The sequence below is a fragment of the Aegilops tauschii genome, chromosome 5, assembly GCF_002575655.3.
Source record: "Aegilops tauschii subsp. strangulata cultivar AL8/78 chromosome 5, Aet v6.0, whole genome shotgun sequence".
Classification (NCBI taxonomy): domain Eukaryota; kingdom Viridiplantae; phylum Streptophyta; class Magnoliopsida; order Poales; family Poaceae; genus Aegilops; species Aegilops tauschii.
In genome coordinates, this window is record NC_053039.3 from 433,169,539 (window position 1) to 433,190,161 (window position 20,623).

Below are 20,623 nucleotides of genomic sequence, written 5' to 3' on the forward strand. Positions count from 1 at the left end.
AAGCTTGGGGATGCCCCGGATGGCATCCCCTTTTTCGTCTTCGTTCATCGGTAACTTTACTTGGAGCTATATTTTTATTCACCACATGATATGTGTTTTGCTTGGAGCGTCAATTTATTTTGTTAGGATTTGCTTGCTGTTATTTAGAACAATGTTTTGCATCTTTTATTTCAATAAAAGTGGCATTGATAGCCTTTACTATGCCTATTTTGCAAGTATACATGTTGCTGTTTCAAAACAGAAACTTTACCGCTGTTGCAAAAATTCCCTAGAAAAGTCAGAATATGATAAAATGTTGAAACTTTTTTCATAATAAGCTCTGATAAATTTTCTACAGTGTGGTAGAATTTCATAATGTTTGGAGTTAAGGAAGTATGATGAATCTTGCATTCTTTACAGACTGTACCGTTTTGGCAGATTGCTGTTATGTTTGCATTGTTTGCATATGTTTGCTTGTTTAATGATTCTATTTGAGGATAGGAGTATTAAATATGCAGAGGAATTTAGTATGCAATATTGAATAATAATTTTAGTGATTTGTTACGGTAGAAAATGATAAGGTTTTTGCATTGGTTTATACTAACTTATCTCACGAGTTCTTGTTGAGTTTGGTGTGGATGAAGCTTTCGAGATTTAGGAAACCGTGATATGAGAGGAATTAAGGAGACACAAAAGATCAAGCTTGGGGATGCCCAAGGCACCCCAAGATAATATTTCAAGAAGTCTCAAGCATCTAAGCTTGGGGATGCCCTAGTAGGCATCCCACCTTTCTTCTTCAACAATTATCGGTTAGTATCAGTTGGGCCTAAGTTTTTGCTTCTTCACATGATGAGTGCTATCCTTGAAGTGTCGTTTTATTTTGTTTTGCTTGCTGTTTGATTAATATCCCAAGATCTGAAATTCTTAAATGAGAGAGAGTCTTCACATAGCTACATAATTATTTAACTACTCATTGATCTTCACTTATATCTTTTTGGAGTAGTTTGTCATTTACTCGTGTGCTTCACTTATATCCTATGAGTAAATGGTTGAATGATTTGAATGTCATAAATCTGAAATTATATATGTTTCATGTGCTTATCGCATGGGGAGTAATGGCTTCACATATAAGAAGTAGAGGTGGTAAATTTTTTGAAGGTTAGTAAACATTGTATTGGTCACTTGAACAATTCATGAAAGAATATTGAAGGACGAGAGATTTCACATATAAATATACTATCTTGGACATCTTCTATGATTGTGAGCCCCATTAATTATTTTCAAACCTGAGCAAATTAGTTGAAGTTGGACAAGGAAGACAACATAATGAGTTATGCTTGGGTATATTTGTATAGAAGTTATATTGTTATGGATCCTCTAACATGTGGTGCTTGCTATTTAGAATCCTTTGCTAGCCAAAATGTCTGTACCAAGCAGGAATACTGCTTGTGCATCCAAATTCCTTGAACCAAGTTTCTTCCATGAGTGTCCATCATATCTACCTACATGCGGTATTTACCTGCCGTTCCAAGTAAATTTACATGTGCCAAACTCTAAACCTTCAAATAATAATCTGTTTTGTATGCCCGAATTGCTCATGTAGCGACTAGGGGCTGTCAGTATCTTCCATGCTAGGTGGGTTATTCTCACGATGAGTGGACTCCGCTCATCATTCACGATAAAATGGCTGGTAACTGGGATGCCCAGTCCTATGATCAAAAGATCAAAAACAAATTCGCAAATAATTTAAAAAAACTCCCCCAGGATTGTTGAAAGTTGGACGGCACCCGTTGTTTCGGACAAGCCGTGGAGTGTGATTGTTGGTGGAGGGGGAGTAAAATCTTTACCTTTCTGTTTGGGAATTGCCTATAATGTATCTAGTATGGAAGATATTGGGAACTCTTGGTCGTTATGTTGACAATGAAAGCATACCTCTCAAAAATATTTTCATCTCTGTTTTAAAGCTTCGAGCTCTGGCACCTCTGCAAATCCCTACTTCCCTCTGCAAAGGGTCTATCTTTTACTTTTATGCAAGAGTCATTAGCATTCCTTCTCATTCCAACCTACTCTTTAGTTGGCAAGCATCATGTGGTGGAGAAAGATCTAAGCATATATGGCCATTCAAATATATTTGATCATGAATTATTATTGTTGACAATTATCTATATGATAAATAAGTTGGGAGGCGAAACATTAAGCCCCTATCTTTCTCTGTGTTTGATGGATGCTATTTGTTCTAAAAATATGCTTTGAGTGGTAGCAATCATGGAAGACTATATGATAGTTGAGTATGTGGAATTTGCTAAATCAAAGCTCTTACATAGACCCTTCCTGAAAATAAGATGAATTGCAATTGTTTGATGACTGAGAACATAGTTTGTTAGTTTTCAAGAAAGTTTATGATCTATGCTTTAACATGTGAATAGCTTGTTACTTGATCATGAAAAGTTTTATGAGTTGAGTTACTGTTATGACATATAATGATGCTAGAAAAGGTGATTGAAATTATCATTGATCAAGCTTGTGCACCTGCTAGCATTCACACTTCATAAATTATCTCTTTTATCATTTACCTACTCGAGGACGAGCAGGAATTAAGCTTGGGGATGTTGATACGTCTCCAACGTATCTATAATTTATGAAGTATTCATGCTATTATATTATCTATTTTGGATGTTTATGGGCTTTACTAAACACTTTAATATTATTTTTTGGGACTAACCTATTAACCGGAGGCCCAGCCCAAATTGATGTTTTCTTGCCTATTTCGGTGTTTCAAAGAAAAGGAATATCAAACGGAGTCCAAACGGAATGAAACCTTCGGGAGAGTTATTTTTGGAACGGAAGCAATCTAGGAGACTTGGAGTAGACGTCAGGGAAGCTTTGAGGAAGCCACGAGGTAGGGAGGCGCGCCCTACCCCCTGGGCGCGCCCCCACCCTCGTGGGCCCCTCGTGGCTCCCCTGACCGACTTCTTTCGCCTATATATATCCATATACCCTAAAAACATCGAGGAGCGGAATAGACTGGGAGTTCCGTTGCCGCAAGCCTCTGTAGCCACCAAAAACAAATCGGGACCCTGTTCCGGCACCCTGCCGGAGGGGGGATCCATCACCGATGGCCATCTTCATCATCCCGGCGCTCTCCATGACGAGGAGGGAGTAGTTCACCCTCGGAGCTGAGGGTATGTACGAGTAGCTATGTGTTTGATCTCTCTCTCTCTCTCTCTCTCGTGTTCTTGATTTGGCACGATCTTGATGTATCGCGAGCTTTGCTATTATAGTTGGATCTTATGATGTTTCTCCCCCTCTACTCTCTTGTAATGGATTGAGTTTTCCCTTTGAAGTTATTTTATCGGATTGAGTCTTTAAGGATTTGAGAACACTTGATGTATGTCTTGCATGTGCTTATCTGTGGTGACATTGGGATATCACGTGATCTACTTGATGTATGTTTTGGTGATCAACTTGCGGGTTCCGTAACATTGTGAACTTATGCATAGGGGTTGGCACACGTTTTCGTCTTGACTCTCCAGTAGAAACTTTGGGGCACTCTTTGAAGTTCTATGTGTTGGTTTGAATAGATGAATCTGAGATTGTGTGATGCATATTGTATAATCATACCCACGGATACTCGAGGTGACATTGGAGTATCTAGGTGACATTAGGGTTTTGGTTGAGTTGTGTCTTAAGGTGTTATTCTAGTATGAACTCTAGGATAGATCAAACGGAAAGAATAGTTTCGTGTTATTTTACTACGGACTCTTGAATAGATCGATCAGAAAGGATAACTTTGAGGTGGTTTTGTACCCTACAATAATCTCTTCGTTTGTTCTCCACTATTAGTGACTTTGGAGTGACTCTTTGTTGCATGTTGACGGATAGTTATATGATCCAATTATGTTATTATTGTTGAGAGAACTTGCACTAGTGAAAGTATGAACTCTAGGCCTTGTTTCCTAGCATTGGAATACCGTTTACGCTCACTTTTATCGCTTGCTACCTTGCTGTTTTTATATTTTCAGAGTACAAATACCCATATCTACCATCCATATTGCACTTGTATCACCATCTCTTTGCCGAACTAGTGCACCTATACAATTTACCATTGTATTGGGTATGTTGGGGACACAAGAGACTCTTTGTTATTTGGTTGCAGGGTTGTTTGAGAGAGACCATCTTCATCCTACACCTCCCACGGATTGATAAACCTTAGGTCATCCACTTGAGGGAAATTTGCTACTATCCTACAAACCTCTGCACTTGGAGGCCCAACAACGTCTACAAGAAGAAGGTTGTGTAGTAGACATCAAGACGCCAGCTGTGGCGTTTCTTCAACGGAGCGCTGGAAAATTCGGGAAGGCCCATTCGGACTGAGTCGGGGAGAGCGGCATCTTCAATATAAAACCACACCGAGGGCTAGTCTTCAGATGCCTTCTTCGGCGTGCCGGACTAGATCCGCGGGGGAAAGGAATCCCTGCGTTTGAAGCTTACTCAGCTGGTCGTGGGATACTGAACATTTATCCCAATCGCCTTTTTCGGAGCCATGGGGGCGGGAGGAAGAACTGGGAACGCTAGCCATGCTGGAATGGTTTCTCCTAGCAAGCTCTAAGGATTCTTCGCCTGATGTGAGATGGCATCTGAGATCCAATCTACTTAAATATACGCCTTTCTTACATGGCAAGGGTGTTATGTGCAAAAATACTCTGACCTTTCGTGTTCGCTTGACATGTGGAGGCCGAAGCAAGGGAGGCGCAGAAGCCAAGGGGTACGACCTTAAATGGAAGGCCGAGTATAACTCTTCGGATCAGACGCTTTGAAGTATTCAGAGGAAGAACTCGCCTTGCAATGCCGAAGACTATCTGCGCGCTGGACACATCGTCATTGAAGCCTGGTTCGGGGGCTACTGAGGGAGTCCTGGATTAAGGGGTCCTCGGGCGTCCGGCCTATGTGACGTGGGCCGGACTATTGGGCCATGAAGATACAAGATAGAAGACTTCCTCCCGTGTCCGGATGGGACTCTCCTTTGCGTAGATGGCAAGCTTGGCGTCCGGACATGAAGATTCCTTCCTATGTAAACCGACTCTGTACAACCCTAGGCCCCTACGGTGTCTATATAAACCGGAGGGTTTAGGCCGTAGAGGCGATCATAATCAGACAGGCTAGACTTCTAGGGTTTAGCTATTACGATCTCATGGTAGATCAACTCTTGTAATCCTCATATTCATCAAGAACAATCAAGCAGAAAGTAGGGTATTACCTCCATCAAGAGGGCCCGAACCTGGGTAAACATCGTGTCCCCTGTCTCCTGTTACCATCAACCTTAGACGCACAGTTCGGGACCCCCTACCCGAGATCCGCCGGTTTTGACACCGACAGCAACCACCAGGATATGAAAATAAGAGCACACCACATTATCTTTGTAAGTTGGATAAAGCTCTGTATGGTTTGAAACAGGCCCCAAGAGCTTGGTATTCCAGGTTGAGCACACAGTTACAACAACTTGGATTTATTCCATCTAAAGCAGATACCTCATTGTTCTTTTATAACAAAGGCAACACCACCATGTTTGTTCTTGTTTATGTTGATGATATAATTGTTGCCAGCTCCAGTTCAGATGCCACTAATTGTCTTCTTCATGATCTTAGTGCTCAGTTTGCACTCAAGGACTTGGGCAATCTTAACTACTTTCTTGGTATAGAGGTAAAACAGATAAAAGATGGTATACTTCCGACTCAAGAAAAGTATACCACTGATATTCTCAGGAAGGTAGGATTGGAGCACTGCAAGTCTGTAAGTACACCTCTCTCAACTTCAGAAAAGCTTTCGGTTGAGGGAGGAGAACTTCTTGGTTCAGATGATGCAACAAATTATAGAAGTGTTGTTGGTGCACTACAGTATTTGACTTTGACTCATCCAGATATTTCTTATTCTGTCAATAAAGTATGCCAATATCTGCATGCACCTAGTACAGTTCACTAGACAACAGTTAAAAGAATCTTGAGGTATCTAAAGTTTACAATGGGAGATGGAATTAAAATTACTAAGTCACCATCTATGCTAGTAAGTGCATACTCTGATGCAGACTGGGCAGGGTGTGCTTATGATAGAAGGTCTACAGGTTGATTTGCTATGTTCTGGGATCGAATCTTGTGTCATGGAGTGCAAGGAAACATGATACAGTTTCAAGATCCAGTACGGAAGCAGAGTATAAAGCTCTTGCTAATGCTACAGCTGAGATCATGTGGATTCAGACTTTGCTTTATGAACTGGGAATAAAAACTCCACAAGCTGCAAGGTTATGGTGTGATAATATTGGTGCAACCTATCTTTCAGTAAATCCTATGTTCCATGCACGTACAAAGCATATAGACGTTGACTTTTATTTTGTCAGAGAAAGAGTAGCTCGAAAGCTACTAGACATTAGATTCATTCCTACAGGGGATTAGCTAGCGGATGGATTTATTAAACCTCTCACAATGAGACGACTGGATGAATTCAAATACAATCTGAACCTAGACAAAGCTCCTTAGGTTTAGATTAAGGGAGGATGTTAGACATATAGGTAGCTTGGGTTTAAACATGTAAACTCTTTCTATCTCCTTCTCTATTCTCCCTCTTGCATCGGTCTTCTCGAACCAGGACACATCCTACTGATCGTCCGTAACTTGTATGCCACGGCAGGCTATCGCCTCAATCAATATAACCCCGTGGCCTGCTACGGTAGGTAGATACGCTTCCATATTTTACACAACATACAAAACTCAAGTGGTGGTAGATAATATATTTCATATATATATATATATATATATATATATATATATATATATATATATATATATATATATATATATATAGGTATAGATATAGATATAAATTTATGATACCAGATAATTATAATAATTAAATTCATTATGAAATATACTTTGACATTATACCTCACCATTGAAATGGGATAAACAGACGATTAAATAGAACGGGAACCATTATGTAGCGTTCAAATAGTGTTTACACGTGCTAAATGGCCGTTTAGAGGAACCGGGCCGGTAACGTTGAGGCTCATCGTACGGTTTTGTCCCTCCGTGTTGCCTAATGTCTCCATATGGTGGGTGAGAAGCCACACGATCGTAATGAACTCACCGCCAGTGTTCAGCTGCCTGGGATGCGAATCTCGGGCACACTGGTGGGCAGCATGGCACAACAACTGCAGCCACACTTCAAACACCATCTCCAACAAGTCAGGTGCGCTGGATTCCATCCGGAGAAGCTCCTCGGCAAGTGTAAGACCGCAATAACAAGCAGATCCATCGATATGTCCGGTGAAGGACATCATTTCAGTGACGAGGCTCTTGCAAACAAACGAAACAATTTAGATGCAGTGCAAAAAGTAGTACTACCATTTAGAGTTTACATCAAGCAGAAAGTAAAGTATGCAACCAACAATAAGGTACACCGATGCAATTTCTAAAACTGGATTTGATTCAAGCACATACCTCTCGATTTGGAATGCTGCGGAAATTGCCAAGAATCCTCTGCGCGGTCCCTTGTGTTTGTTGTGAGACGGAGGAGCCATGGTAGTGATTAGTTGAGTAGAGATGCTCCAACAGCTTGCAGCTATGGACATACTCGCTTTTGCAAATATGGGCAGCGCGAGCAATGCTAGGCAACATGTCTGGTTTGGCGACCAGCAGGAACATCATGTAGTCGGATATCACCTTGATTGCCTCAGCAAGCTGCTGCTGTCTATTACTGCTTGCTTCTTCTGTGGAATGTTGGTCGTCAAGCTTGGACGATTCCCAGAGGTAAACTTGAGTTGCAATGTGCCAGACAAGGATGCTCTTTTCGAAGTCCGCGTTAGCAGTCCAGCTGCTCCATTTAGGAAGGGTCTTGCTTAACCCCCTGCTCCTCAGCATCTTCACGCCTCTTGATGTCTTGACGTCTATTCTTGGCAAAGCTTCCAGCAGCAGGTCCTTGAGACTTGCTGTCAGAGTGGTGGTGCCTGAGAAATGCACTTTGTTCCACCAGCGCTTAAACCCCAACTTTGTTGGCACTGGTCCCGACGTCGACGCAGTGATCCGCTGATTACTTTCCGGCGGAGCGACGAACGACGAAGTAGGCTGGAGACACGCACGTAGCAAACTAGCTGACTCCGGCGAGTTGCACACGTACGTACGAGAAGCAGGCTAACTGGATCGATTTTGTAGCTGGCTATACACGTGAACAGGACACGGCTACTTGATCGCAAAACCAGAAACGTATCGTCCCTGTTGTTTATTGCTTTTACAATCTGATGATTACAGGGGGACTAGGTACAGGTATAAATAGTATCTATCCTACCTAGCATCTAGCCGACTCGGCAAAAGACTACAAGTCCGTCCCGGGCTAGTTTTCTCCTAATCGTGATTATCTCTAACAATCACCCCCTAAGCACGATGTCCTCACTTCACAGCTTGGACGCCAATCCTTCCCCGCATCTCCGTGAACTTCTGCCGCCCCAAAGACTTGGTCAGGATATCTGCAAGCTGGTCGTCGGTGCAAACATAGTTGACTTCAATCTTGCTTTCTTCCACGCACTCCCGTATGTAATGATACCGTATGTCGATATGCTTTTGTCCTATCATGATGCACTGGATTCTTACATAGGGCAATCGCAGACTTGTTATCAACATTGAGCACCACACTCTCTGCTTCCTTATCTGTGAGGTCACCGAGTAGCTTTCCTAGCCACACCCCTTGACCCGCCGCGGTCGCAGCTGCAATATACTCCGCTTCGCAGGATGATAATGCGACCACCTTTTGCTTTTGTGATAGCCAAGTCACTATGCTCCCGCCCAAGAAATATGCCACTCCCGATGTACTTTTACGGTCGTCCACATCTCCTGCCAGGTCGCTATCACTATAGCTCCTTCTTCTCTCTCAAATAGACACAACCGAAGTTTGTTGTCCCTTTGATGTACCTGAGTATATGTTTGACAGCTGCCCAATGTTCAGTCGTGGGCGCTTCCATGAAGCGACTCACTATGCCAACGGAATAGGCCAAGTCCGGTCGTGTATTCACAAGATACCTTAGGCTTCCGACCACACTTCTATACTCCGTTGCATCAACCGCAGAGGCTTCACTCCTTTTGCTAAGTTTCAGTCGAGGCTCCATTGGAACAAAACTTGGGTTGCAATCCTCCATGCTACAGCTTTCAAGTATCTTCTTTGCATATGCCTCCTGGCATAGTGTGATCCCCTCCGGCTTTTGATGTACCTCGATCCCGAGGTAGTAAGTCAAGAGCCCTAGATCACTCATCTTGAATAGCTCCTTCATCTGTAGCTTGAATCGCGCAATCTCCTCTTCGTCTGCTCCAGTTATCAAGAGATCATCAACATAGATGCCCACTAAGAGACGATCCTTGCCTTTACCTCGCTTGTACATAGCATGCTCGAGTGGACTTTTCTCAAAACCAAGAGAAATCAATGTACGATCAAGCTTGATGTTCCACGCCCGAGGAGCTTGATGTAGCCCGTACAATGCCTTGTGTAGCTTCAACACCTTGTGTTCCTCTCCTTCTTTGATGTACCCCGGTAGTTGCTTCACGTATACTTCTTCTTTCAACTCCCCGTTCAAAAATGCGGATTTTACATCCATGTGATGTAGCTTCCAAGATTCTTGAGCCGCGAGAGCTATAACTAGCCTCACCGATTCCATCCTTGTAACTGGAGCGAATACTTCCTCGAAGTCCACACCTTGCTCTTGCACGAATCCTTTAGCTACGAGCCGAGCTTTATGATTCAGCAAGTTCCCTTCGGCATCCTTCTTGACTTTGTACACCCACTTGAGCCCTATGGCTTTATGGCCGTTGGGAAGATCCGCGAGCTCCCATACTTTGTTGTCTCGTATCGATCCCAACTCTTCATCCATAGCACGACGCCAGTACTCCTCTTTGTTTGCATCTTCAAATTTCGTCGGTTCCTCGACGCTTAGCAAACATTGTCGTCCTTTTCTTTTAATTTTCACCGGATTTATCTTCTGAAGCGCTTCCTTCGGATATAAATCTAACACTGGTCGAAGACGGACTGGCGTAGGCGGATGTTCCCTCGTCTCCTGTTTTGTCGAAGACGAAGAAAATTGACCTGAAGTTGCCAAGCTTCTATTTTCTGGCGATTGGGGCTCTCTTGAGCTATCTGCACGTGCACCTGATGAAACCGCCAACGTTGGAGATCCTTCACGTGCATGCTGTCCTGTCACTCCTAGCTCGTGACCTGCAGTAGTTTGGGCCACGGTGGAGCCTTCTGGCCGTCCAGCCGACGTGTTGGATGGGCTGCTCCTAGCTTCAGGGCTTCTTGGGCCACCAGGCTGTGGGCTGCCCGGTGGGGTAGCTGCCGCATCTGGCCCTCCCAGCGGAACGGAGCCACCAGATCGAGCGCTACTAGCGCTGCCTGCTGTGCCGTGCGTGGCTCCTGGCGCCTTGGCCGCTGCTTCTTCTGGCGCGTCCTGCCTCGCGCCTTGGTTTCCTTCTGCGCCGCTCGCACTGCTCGATGCGGTCGGCTCCGCTGTATCGTGACGACCCAGCGACTTCTCCAGTTGATTATCTGCATGCTCGTATTCGTTGTAAACAACATGGAAAATTTCATCGGAAATCGGGTATACCGGCTCGTTGGAGTTCCAATTTCATGACCTTGCTTCTTTAAAGACCACGTCACGCGTTACAACCACCTTATTGTTAGAGGGGTTGCACGCACGGTATGCCTTCGTGCCCGCTTCATAGCCAACCAACACCATTGGAGTACTCCGGTCCGCCAACTTGCTAGTATGCCCGGCCACCGTCTTCACATGCGCGACGCACTCAAAAGTGCGAAGATGATCAACCGCGGGCTTGTGCCCGTACCATGCTTCATACGGCGTCATCCCAACCACACTCTTGGTTGGAGCCCGATTCAGCAAATAAACGGCCGTGTTGACCGCCTCACCCCAAAACTTGCCCGGCATCCCTTTGCTCTTCATCATGCTTCGTGCCATCGCCACCACGGTTTGATTCCTCCGTTCCACAACACTGTTTTGCTGCGGTGAATATGGCGCCGCAAGATACCGCTTGATCCCATGTGCTTCGCAAAATTCCGTGAATTCACGAGACTTGAACTCACCCCCCCGATCGGTACGGAGGGCCTTCAGCTTGGCTTCAGACTCGACTTCGGCCGCCATCTTTACTTTCCTAAAGGCTTGCAAAGCTTGATCTTTCGTCTTCAACAACACAATCCACATGTATCTACTGAAGTCGTCGACGATGAGCAAGAAGTATTTGTTCCCAGCTGGGGTAGCCGGAGTAATAGGGCCGCACAAATCTCCATGGACCAACTCAAGAGCTTTACTTGCTCTAAAGTTTCCCTCTCTAGGGAACGAGGCCCGCCTTTGTTTCCCAACAAGGCAACCGTCGCACACTTGCTCAACATGATCGATGCACGGTAGACCACGTACCATCTCCTTTTGTCCAAGTTGCCGAAGAGCTTGAAAATTTAGATGACCGTAGCGCGCGTGCCACTTCCATGCTGAGTCTTCCATGCTTGACAAGAGACATACTGGATCCACACGATCCAAGTTGAGGATGTAGAGTCTGTTCGGCGACCTCTGCACTTTCATGATCAACATCCTCTGACGGTCATACCCCCATAAATAGCCATCTTCGAGCACAATCTTGCAACCACGCTCCTCAAGCTGGCCGAGACTTATGATGTTGCTCTTTAGTTTGGGAATATAGTACACATCTGTGAGTACCTTGTGACCGCCGTTTTTCAGCTCAAACAGGACAGTGCCTCGCCCTGTGATGCCAACGGTTCGCCCGTCACCGAACCGAACCGTGCCTCCCACCGAGAGATTTAGCTCAGAAAACTGGTCCTTGTCGCCGGTCATGTGGTTGCTTGCTCCCGTGTCGAGGTACCACACGTGTCCCGCCGTGTTCGTCCTCTGCTTGTCATGAAGATAAACCTTCTCTTCGTTGAGCGTGACAACCTCGGTAGCCGGCGCCTTTGGAGCTGGACCCACCTCGTCCATAAGCTCGCATACTTCGACCATGAGCATCATGTCGCTAACATCGCCTCCCTTGGCCATGAGAGCTCTTTCCTTCGGTCGATTCTTGCAATCAGACTTGAAGTGACCGAGGATTCCACAATTGTGACACTTTCTTTATGTCAAATTTTCTCCTTGGTTTTCCAGCCTTTTCTTCCTGTCCAGCGAAGTCCTTTCTCGCCGGGCGTTGCTTCTCCTTTGCTTTACTGCCGCTCGAGGATCCACCTTGCTTTTCTTTCATCAGGGCCATCCATTGAGCCATTGTAAGCATGAGATGCTCACTCTCCTTCGAATCGCCGAAGCTGAGACGAATTCTCTCATCGTGGGCCTTGAACCTTCCGACGAGATCCTCGACCGTGAGAGTCTTTAGGTCGAGACATTGTTCGATCGACGTGACGATCTGGATGTAGCGTGCAGGCGCGGCGCGCAAAAATCGTCGGACGATCGCAACTTCTTCTAGGGTTGAACCATAGCTGCGTATGCCGTTGACGAGGGTCTTGAGACGGGCGGCAAACTGATCAACCGTCTCACTTTCATCCATCTTCAGGCACTCGTAGCTTCTCATCAGGGACTGAAGGTGTGCTTCCTTGACACGGTCATGACCCTGGTGCAGGATCTTGATGGTCTCCCATGCCTCCTTCGCCGAGTTCTTTCCGACGAGGTGTTGCAGCACATCCTTCGGCATGGCGGAGTAGATCGCTGTTAACGCCGGACGATCCTTCCGGTACTTCGCCGCGCCCTTTGCGTACTCGGCGCCGCCCGGGTCGACGGCTTCCCAGAACTCAGCTCCCTCCATCGCGACCTCCATGTTCATCGCCCATAGTGCGTAGTCCTCTCGATCCAGACGGGGGAATTGTGATCCCCCCACCATCGGCATCGGTGCTCCCGCTGCCGCCGTCACAATCTCCTTGCCCGTGGTCGACATGATCCTTCGATTGCTTTCCGAGAATCACGTCAATACCAAAGCTCTAGATACCAATTGTTGGCACTGGTCCCGACGTCGACGCAGTGATCCGCTAATTACTTTCCGGCGGAGCGACGAACGACGAAGTAGGCTGGAGACACGCACGTAGCAAACTAGCTGACTCCGGCGAGTTGCACACGTACGTACGAGAAGCAGGCTAACTGGATCGATTTTGTAGCTGGCTATACACGTGAACAGGACACGGCTACTTGATCGCAAAACCAGGAACGTGTCGTCCCTGTTGTTTATTGCTTTTACAATCTGATGATTACAGGGGGACTAGGTATAGGTATAAATAGTATCTATCCTACCTAGCATCTAGCCGACTCGGCAAAAGACTACAAGTCCGTCCCGGACTAGTTTTCTCCTAATCGTGATTATCTCTAACAATCTTCGATGCCACTCTGCTGGCTATCTTGGAGGTGTCACGGGTGCACACGTCGAAGATATTGAACTGACCAATGGAGCCCGACCACCTCCTCTTTCTTGCTGCTCTGACGTGCCGGCGAAGAGATTTCAGCAAACTCAGAGGCTGCCCCCAGCCCAGGCAGTACAACAAAGCACACATCCAGGTTGACCCTGCAGCCTTGCACAAAGATACGATCTCCACCACCAAGGCCCCAACCAACAGGATATAAGTGATGGCGACGTCAGCTGCACCGTAACCGTGGGTGCTGCTGAACTGAAACAGCAGGAATGCAGAGAGGGTTGCGAGAAGCGAGGCAAGCCGGATGCAATAGCCATACCATGTGTGGATCACGGAAGCCTTTGTGTAGATGATGTCGTACATCAGGGACAGCTCTAGCTCTACCAGCTTGAACAGGTCGGCCTTGAAGCTATGCGTGTGAAGAGCTATGGTGGCCAGCTGAAACGAAGTCGTGGTAACAAGAACACCGGTAAAAAGGCTCTTGCACATGTGGAGGAGGCAGTGAGCTGCAAGCAGGAATTCCTCGTCATCATCATCGTGCCTCTGGCACTCAAGACTATTCCCCACTCTTGTCCCTCTCGGGAACGGGAAGCGCAGGTCCTTGGAGAAGAAGGATTTGTATGTATGATGCCTCGAGCTCAAGACCGTGCTCTCGATGTCAGCCATGTTGCCACACTTGAGCGCCCATGTCCTCTCGCCGTACTTGAGGACACCAACGATGAACACCAAGATGTCCGCAAGCAGCAAGGTCATCGCCGTCGTCCTGCCAGCCCCTGCTGCAGTGCCGTCGGCCACGTACTTGTAGATAACGAAAGCAGCTGCCAGTGCCTGCACGAGAAGAGTGAACAGGTGCCGTAGCCACAGCCGGTTGTCCTCGAGTGCGTAGGCGGTGATGTTGTCCTGGCCGCCGAGGTGGAGCAGAAGGAACGGTGCCCAGAACACCGCCAGCTGGTGCTGCGCCTGCTGTGAGTTGCGGCTGCTGGTGATGGATAGGTGGCCGAGAGTGTATATTGCCGTGGAGTCGGCCACGAGGTAGAGCAGCCATAAGAGGAGCCTCAGCGCAGAGGAGGCATGACGCCGACGGATACCAGCCAAGAGTGAAACCTGCAGAGGAGCGAAACCTGCAGAGCGAAGCTGAGGAGGACGAGTATTTGGATTGCCCACGCATTCCACAGGTGCAGAACAAGCCCTCCAGCCATTTGATGGCATGCATGCTCGTCTAGCTTACTTCTGATGAAAGAGAGATAAAAGTGTCAGCTGACCGCCGGCAACGCCGCATGCATCCGCCTCCCGCTTGGCCGGCGCCGACACGGCGTGATTGGATCTCGAGGGAGGACAAGGTAGCAACGAGGGGCGAGATGAAGGAGAGCAGCGGCGATGACTGAGATGCTGAGCCAGCAGGTGAAGGACTTAGGAGGAGAAGGCGGCGGCGGTGTCGGCGGGGTGCGAGATGCGGCCGTGAGTTACTGCTGAGGAAGAACAGAAGATGTGATCATCCAATACAGGAATGATTCTCATACCCCGCAAAAAAAGGAACGATTCTCATACCTGTGAGATGGGGACGAACTGCAAATCGTGCCATTCTCAGAATGATTCCTCAGCAGGCTGGGACGGGCGAGCCCAGCAAGGGGTGGGAGACTTTTGAAGATTTCATCATTTTGTAATACTAGTCAACTTTTATGTCTCTTTCGTTGATGGTGTGTGTGTGCAGACATCATCATTATTAACTTTGCGACTTTGTCTTGTGCTGTTGTGCAACAAGGATGCGGGCTTGTGGTATATTAATTATATAATCCATCTACGGTCTATCGACTTCATTAGGGCATCTTCAATGGCAACCCGCAAAAAAATTCGTGCATCCGTTCACGGACAGGGCGGACCAGTCCGCAGACATGGATGCGAGAGGCAGCTATCCAACGCTAGCCGCATACATTTTCACAACAACTCAAACCAACCTGACGAAATTCATGCAAACACGGTCAGATTTTATGCAAACATGACGTATTTCATATAAAAAGGCCGGATTTTCATATAAACATGACGTATTTCAGTACATTTACATCAACAATCCTAGCCTGACTTTGAAGGTATAATTAATACGTAATCTAAATCACCGTCCGCGGATCCCTTTGTCTTCCTCATGTCCGACAACCTGATTACCGGACTGTCGGGAGCCCAGGAGTTATATGCTTCAGCGCAAAGGACGGCTTGCTTCCCCGCCACTCATCGGAGTGGAAGCCCCGGCTGATGCTTCAATGGGAGGGGAAGGCGGCACCTCCGCTTGCGTGTACGCCGGTGTACGCCGGTGTCGCCTAGGCGGTGGCCTTCGTGGGAGTCAAGCGGCGGCGGACTCTCGTGTTCTACTTCTCCTCGGTGATGGCGGCGGACGCGGAGGCGCCAACCACCTACCCATCGCTCTCCGCGCACCCTGCTTCTGCCTCTGCTTGCATGGCACGGTCGCAGGCACAGGAGGTGCGGCCGCAGACACGGGAGCAGACCTGGCCAAACGGGCCGGCCCGGCATGGCACGACCCAGCCCATCGTTATTGTGCCTGGCCCGGTACAGCCCGCCAGGGCACGATTACTATGCGGGCCGTGCCATGCTAGCCCACGTGCTGCGCCTCCAGGCCCAGGCACGGCCCATTTAGTAAACGGGCCGGCACGTTGGCCCATTAGCACGTTGGGCCGCATATTTCAGCCTGTTGGGCTGATTTTTAGGCCTATTGGGCTATATTTTAGGTATACATATATAAAAAAATTCTAAAAATTATATAAAAAATAAACGGGTCGTGTCGTGCCGGCCCGCGTGCCCAGGCTCCAGTCCCAGGCACGGCCCAAGGCGTGCCGCGTGCCGGCCATGGCCCGTTTAGCCCGTGCCGTGCCTGGCCAATGGCGGGCCGTGCAAGCGTGCTCGCGGGCTGGCCCGTTTGGCCAGCTATACACGGGAGGCGCGGTCGTCGATGGCAGCGATGACGCCCGTGTCGCCATGCTCCCCGTCGTGCATGCGTCGAGCAACTGGCACTCATTGAGTGGGCCTGGAGCAGCGAGTTGCTGAACCAGGCGGCGACTTAGGGTGAGGCGCGAGAGGTGGGGCAGCGACCTGCCTCGCTCGTATCTGGCCGGCTCGGCGGGCCATCTAGCCGGTTTGTATGCCGAAGAACTGCTCTTTGGAAGCCTTCAAAACAGTGGTGGAGGAGGAGATTCGGGGAGGGGCGGAGGGATGTTTCAGTATATTAGTTCACGCTGAATAGCGGTGAAGCTGAGGCGATGGACAACACTCTAATTGATATGGTTGGGGTGGGGAGGGTGTCGATGACCTACACAAAGCGGCGGGATAGGTAGTTGGTTGAGGCGAGTTCCCCCTATATCAAGTGACGTACAATAATACCAAATTGTGGAGTTACCGTGGCCAAGTGGTGTGTAGTGTTGAGTGAGGCAACAAATGTTTTTTCAGTTACTACTCCCTCTGTAAACTAATATAAAAGCTTTTAGATCACTACTTTAATATTTTAAACATTTTTATATTAGTTTACGGAGGGAGTACTACCTAGTTAGGATTGGTTAGTGGTTATCGTTGTTGCAACGCCTTATCTTCTTTCTAATGTAATAATTCGTTAGTTCTCCCGATTCTTAGAAAAAAAGAGAGAGGGCAAAATAGTCATTTCTATAAAGGTAACCCATAACTAAATGGTCAAACTGCAGTTTAATGGAGTAGATGAGGAAGATGTAGTGAAGTCATTTTCATCTGTTGGTGCAGGCAACCAGAAATCGAATATTAAAAGCTATATATCCACGTCACACGAAAAGAAATACGACGGGAATCTATGCAAGCACAACTTGCAAGTTCTTTTCCCGGAGAAGACTTGAGCAGTCTCAATTTCTAACACTTTATTTTTTTCCGTCTCCTCTCTTTATCAGTAAAACATATGCACAACTTGTCAACTTCGTTTTCAAATGCGCCAACTACCAAGTACGCACAACCCCACCGCCAGCCCAAACCCTGCATCACCACCGGTTTTAGTGGTCATTGGATTAGGTCGGCAGTGATGGGCCTATAACCGCCGGATCATGAACCGATAGTGAAGCCCACACCGCTGGGCCACGCGCCCTCCGTCGCCATTGCCCACGCCAATGTGCCCACACGCCCACCATTGCCGGAGCCCCTGCCCACTGGATGAAAGAGAAAGAGAGATAGATAGAGATGTTGGTGTGATCTGACAGCTCAACATGCCAGATCTAACAGTCTAACAAAAAAAAGAACATATAACCTTAAGTGAATGGTGTTGGTGCAATATCTGCCTACCTTGTCTTTTGAAAATTGTTGACAGAAAACGGTATGGACTAATTTGTTTGCTAGTGCACACAGAGAGAAAAGTCCATACACAACCAAAGAGAATGCTGTCTCTGGTGCTGAGTTCGAGAAACTTCATCGAAGCTTATCTGCGCTGAAGAGAGGAATGGACTATATGTGTTGAAGCTATATAGTCGAGATGATTGATGTGAAGAAACCGACCCCTCTTAAGATTACTGCTGAAGCGAAGCGTTTGATTTGGTACTGTCGTCCGAGGAAATTGACTGTAGCAATGGAAGTCGAAGACAAAGTGAAGACGTAGTATTCATCTTGTTGTTCCTCTTTCATTCTTTTGAGTCATAGGACCTCCGTACTATTAAGAGGGGTATAGGTTCTCGATGCTTAGATCCGCTATGATGCTTAGCCAAAACCTATGAAAGTTGCGAGAGAAATCTCTTTGTGCTCCGAACAAATACTCGCCAGCAAGAAACTGTGTTCTTCTTCGTTGCGAGAGATTTATCTCAGACCGAGGAGTTGGCATTTCTTGCTCCGCAAGCAAAGTTACCGTTGTGCTCAAATCCGACCGTTGGACTCGTGTCGTTCGGCCATTGGCTGATCCCGATGTCTAATTTGGTCTTTTCCCATCAGGGAAAGATGCGGCTATAAATAGCCACCCCGCTCCAACATTGTCCGTTGGCTGCTCCGCTTGAGATTTCTGATAAGATTGATTTGAGCAACCCCTCTCCGAGTGATTTGAGTTTAAGATCCACCGAGAGAAAAATCAAGAGCTCAAACTAAGATAGTGGTTTAGCATCACAGTAGTTCTGAGTGAGAGTTCGTGTACCTATTACTCTTAAGAGTTGCGCACTCTCTAGACGGATAGGTTTCGGCTTCGAGTGTTGAAGAGTTGTTGTCTTCACCAAGCCAGGCCTTCAGCAACCAAGAGTGGTTGTGGTTTGCGAAGGTCGACCGAAGGTTTGAAGATCGCCGACAAGGATCTACCACGAGTGAAATCAACCTGAGTCTGGTCAGCTCTGCATTGAAGGAGAATAGGGAGAAGAGAGTTTATCTTCCGTGTTAAGTCACAACACCTCCAACCAGGCGTAGCCCTTTGGCAGAAGGGTGAACTAGTCTACCAAATCTCTCTGTCTCCATCGAGCACCACTGGTTAAATCTTCTCTACTGCATTTCCTTCAGCAGTTTATATTCATGCTCTGTGCCGACTGTTTAAGTGATCATTTCATTCTGTTGTCTTCATCCCGTGGATATGTGTTCATCTTGTTTCTTTCTCATTGCCTCATTTCATTATTTACCACCATATTCCTCGGAATCACTTGTGAAATATTCCATTGAACTTTTATCAGTACGCACCATGTTATTCTCATTCTACTCCATCTGTTTGCATGTTGTATTACTCTCATTGTAGTTAAACCTGTGATTTCCCAAGCTCGTATTGTTATCAATGCTTTCATTGATGAATATGCATCTGACGAAGAATATTGATTTAGCTTATTTTCTCCGATACTCTATTCCGCTGCTGTGATTGGGATAAGCTTCAAAATCTTCGAAAGAAATTTTGAATCTCGCATTCAGCCCCCCTCTGGTCGATATACTTTCGATCCTAACAAAAAAAAGAGAAAGAGAGGTAGAGAGTTGTTGGTGTGATCTGACAGCTCAACGGGCCGGATCTAACAGTCCAACAAAAAAAGAACATATAACCTTAAGTGAAGGGGCCAACGCGCCAATGTGCATATGCGTCGATGTAACTAACAAGCACTGATCCGGGGTGCCCAAAACCAACTTAGGTTTGGGTCCCCTATGGCCAGCGCTACATATAAGGGAAGAGGGGCTTTGGCCTTGTGCAATCAACCAGTTCACATACAATCTCAATATCCCCAAAATTCCATCACCCCATCCGATCAGGAGGAGCGCTATAGGGATGAGAAGACCTAACCTAGCTACCACCGCCATATCTGGACAGTGTCGGTGGCATCCTGAAGGAAGCAGGACATCGAGGAGATCGCCTTCTTCGACTACATCGGTCATCCACCTTGCCTGCAACGAGGAGGCGATCATGTCAACTTCATTAACTTGTAATGATCCCTAAACCCATCTTCGTTCATGCTCTTCAGTGTTATAGATGCAATCGTATCATGTATGTGGCATCCTTGTGATGCAAAAGTCCTAAGAATGGTATCAGACGCCAAGTTTGATTGCAATAGATCCCTATATAATGATCAATACATCGATCTCATGTTTAGAGAATCAGTAGATCAAGTTTGATTGCTACTATTTTTTATTTTGGTGTCAATTGCCCACTGTTGATGATGTTTTTGTTCTAATTTGCTACGGATCAATACTGCTACCTATGTTCATGAATTTTAATTCATCTAACTTAAGACCTAATGCTCACGTTTCTGTTAAGTTAATTAAGATTGACCATGTTTAAGTATTGTTTCCGTTATGAATTGTACTACTCCCTCCTTCCATGTATATAGGGCCTAATGCATGTTTCGAGGCTAACTTTGACCACATGTTAGAGCAATAATATATGACATGCAAGTTACACAAAGCACACCATCAAATTCATACATGAAAGGAGCTTCTAATGATATAATTTTGTTATTATACATCCCATATATTATTAATCTTATCCATATTCAAAGGCAATCTCAAAAAATGCATTAGGCCTTATCCAGAAATAAGGTTCACGAGGGGAACCGGGCGCTCTCAGAGCTCAGGCGCATCTGGCCGTCCATCTCGAGTTTTTATGCGTTTTGGACCGTTCGATCTCACCTCCGGACGATCTGGGCCGCCGGATCAAAACCCGACGCTGTAGCAATGAATAGTGCACCATACAGTGTACCACTATCTGAAATTTCTGTGCCCTGACGAGGGCATTTTCATCATTTCATCT

General features: G+C 46.7%; 1 protein-coding gene across 2 annotated transcripts; it reads right to left on the reverse strand.

Moving 5' to 3' along the window:
* Positions 1–13,204: 13,204 nt before the first annotated feature.
* On the reverse strand, positions 13,205–15,066 carry LOC109778128 (uncharacterized). 2 transcript variants are annotated; one of them, XM_020336682.4, is made up of 2 exons: positions 14,965–15,066; positions 13,205–14,882 (listed from the first exon to the last, which is right to left on the reverse strand). In XM_020336682.4, the coding sequence occupies exon 2, from the start codon at positions 14,623–14,625 to the stop codon at positions 13,357–13,359; it is 1,269 nt and encodes a 422-aa protein (XP_020192271.3). In that variant the 5' UTR covers positions 14,626–14,882; positions 14,965–15,066; the 3' UTR covers positions 13,205–13,356. The 2 variants fall into 2 exon arrangements, with proteins under 2 accessions (XP_020192271.3, XP_045084113.1); XM_045228178.2 differs by having other exon boundaries at positions 13,205–14,885; positions 14,965–15,048.
* Between the last annotated feature and the right edge of the window lie 5,557 nt (positions 15,067–20,623).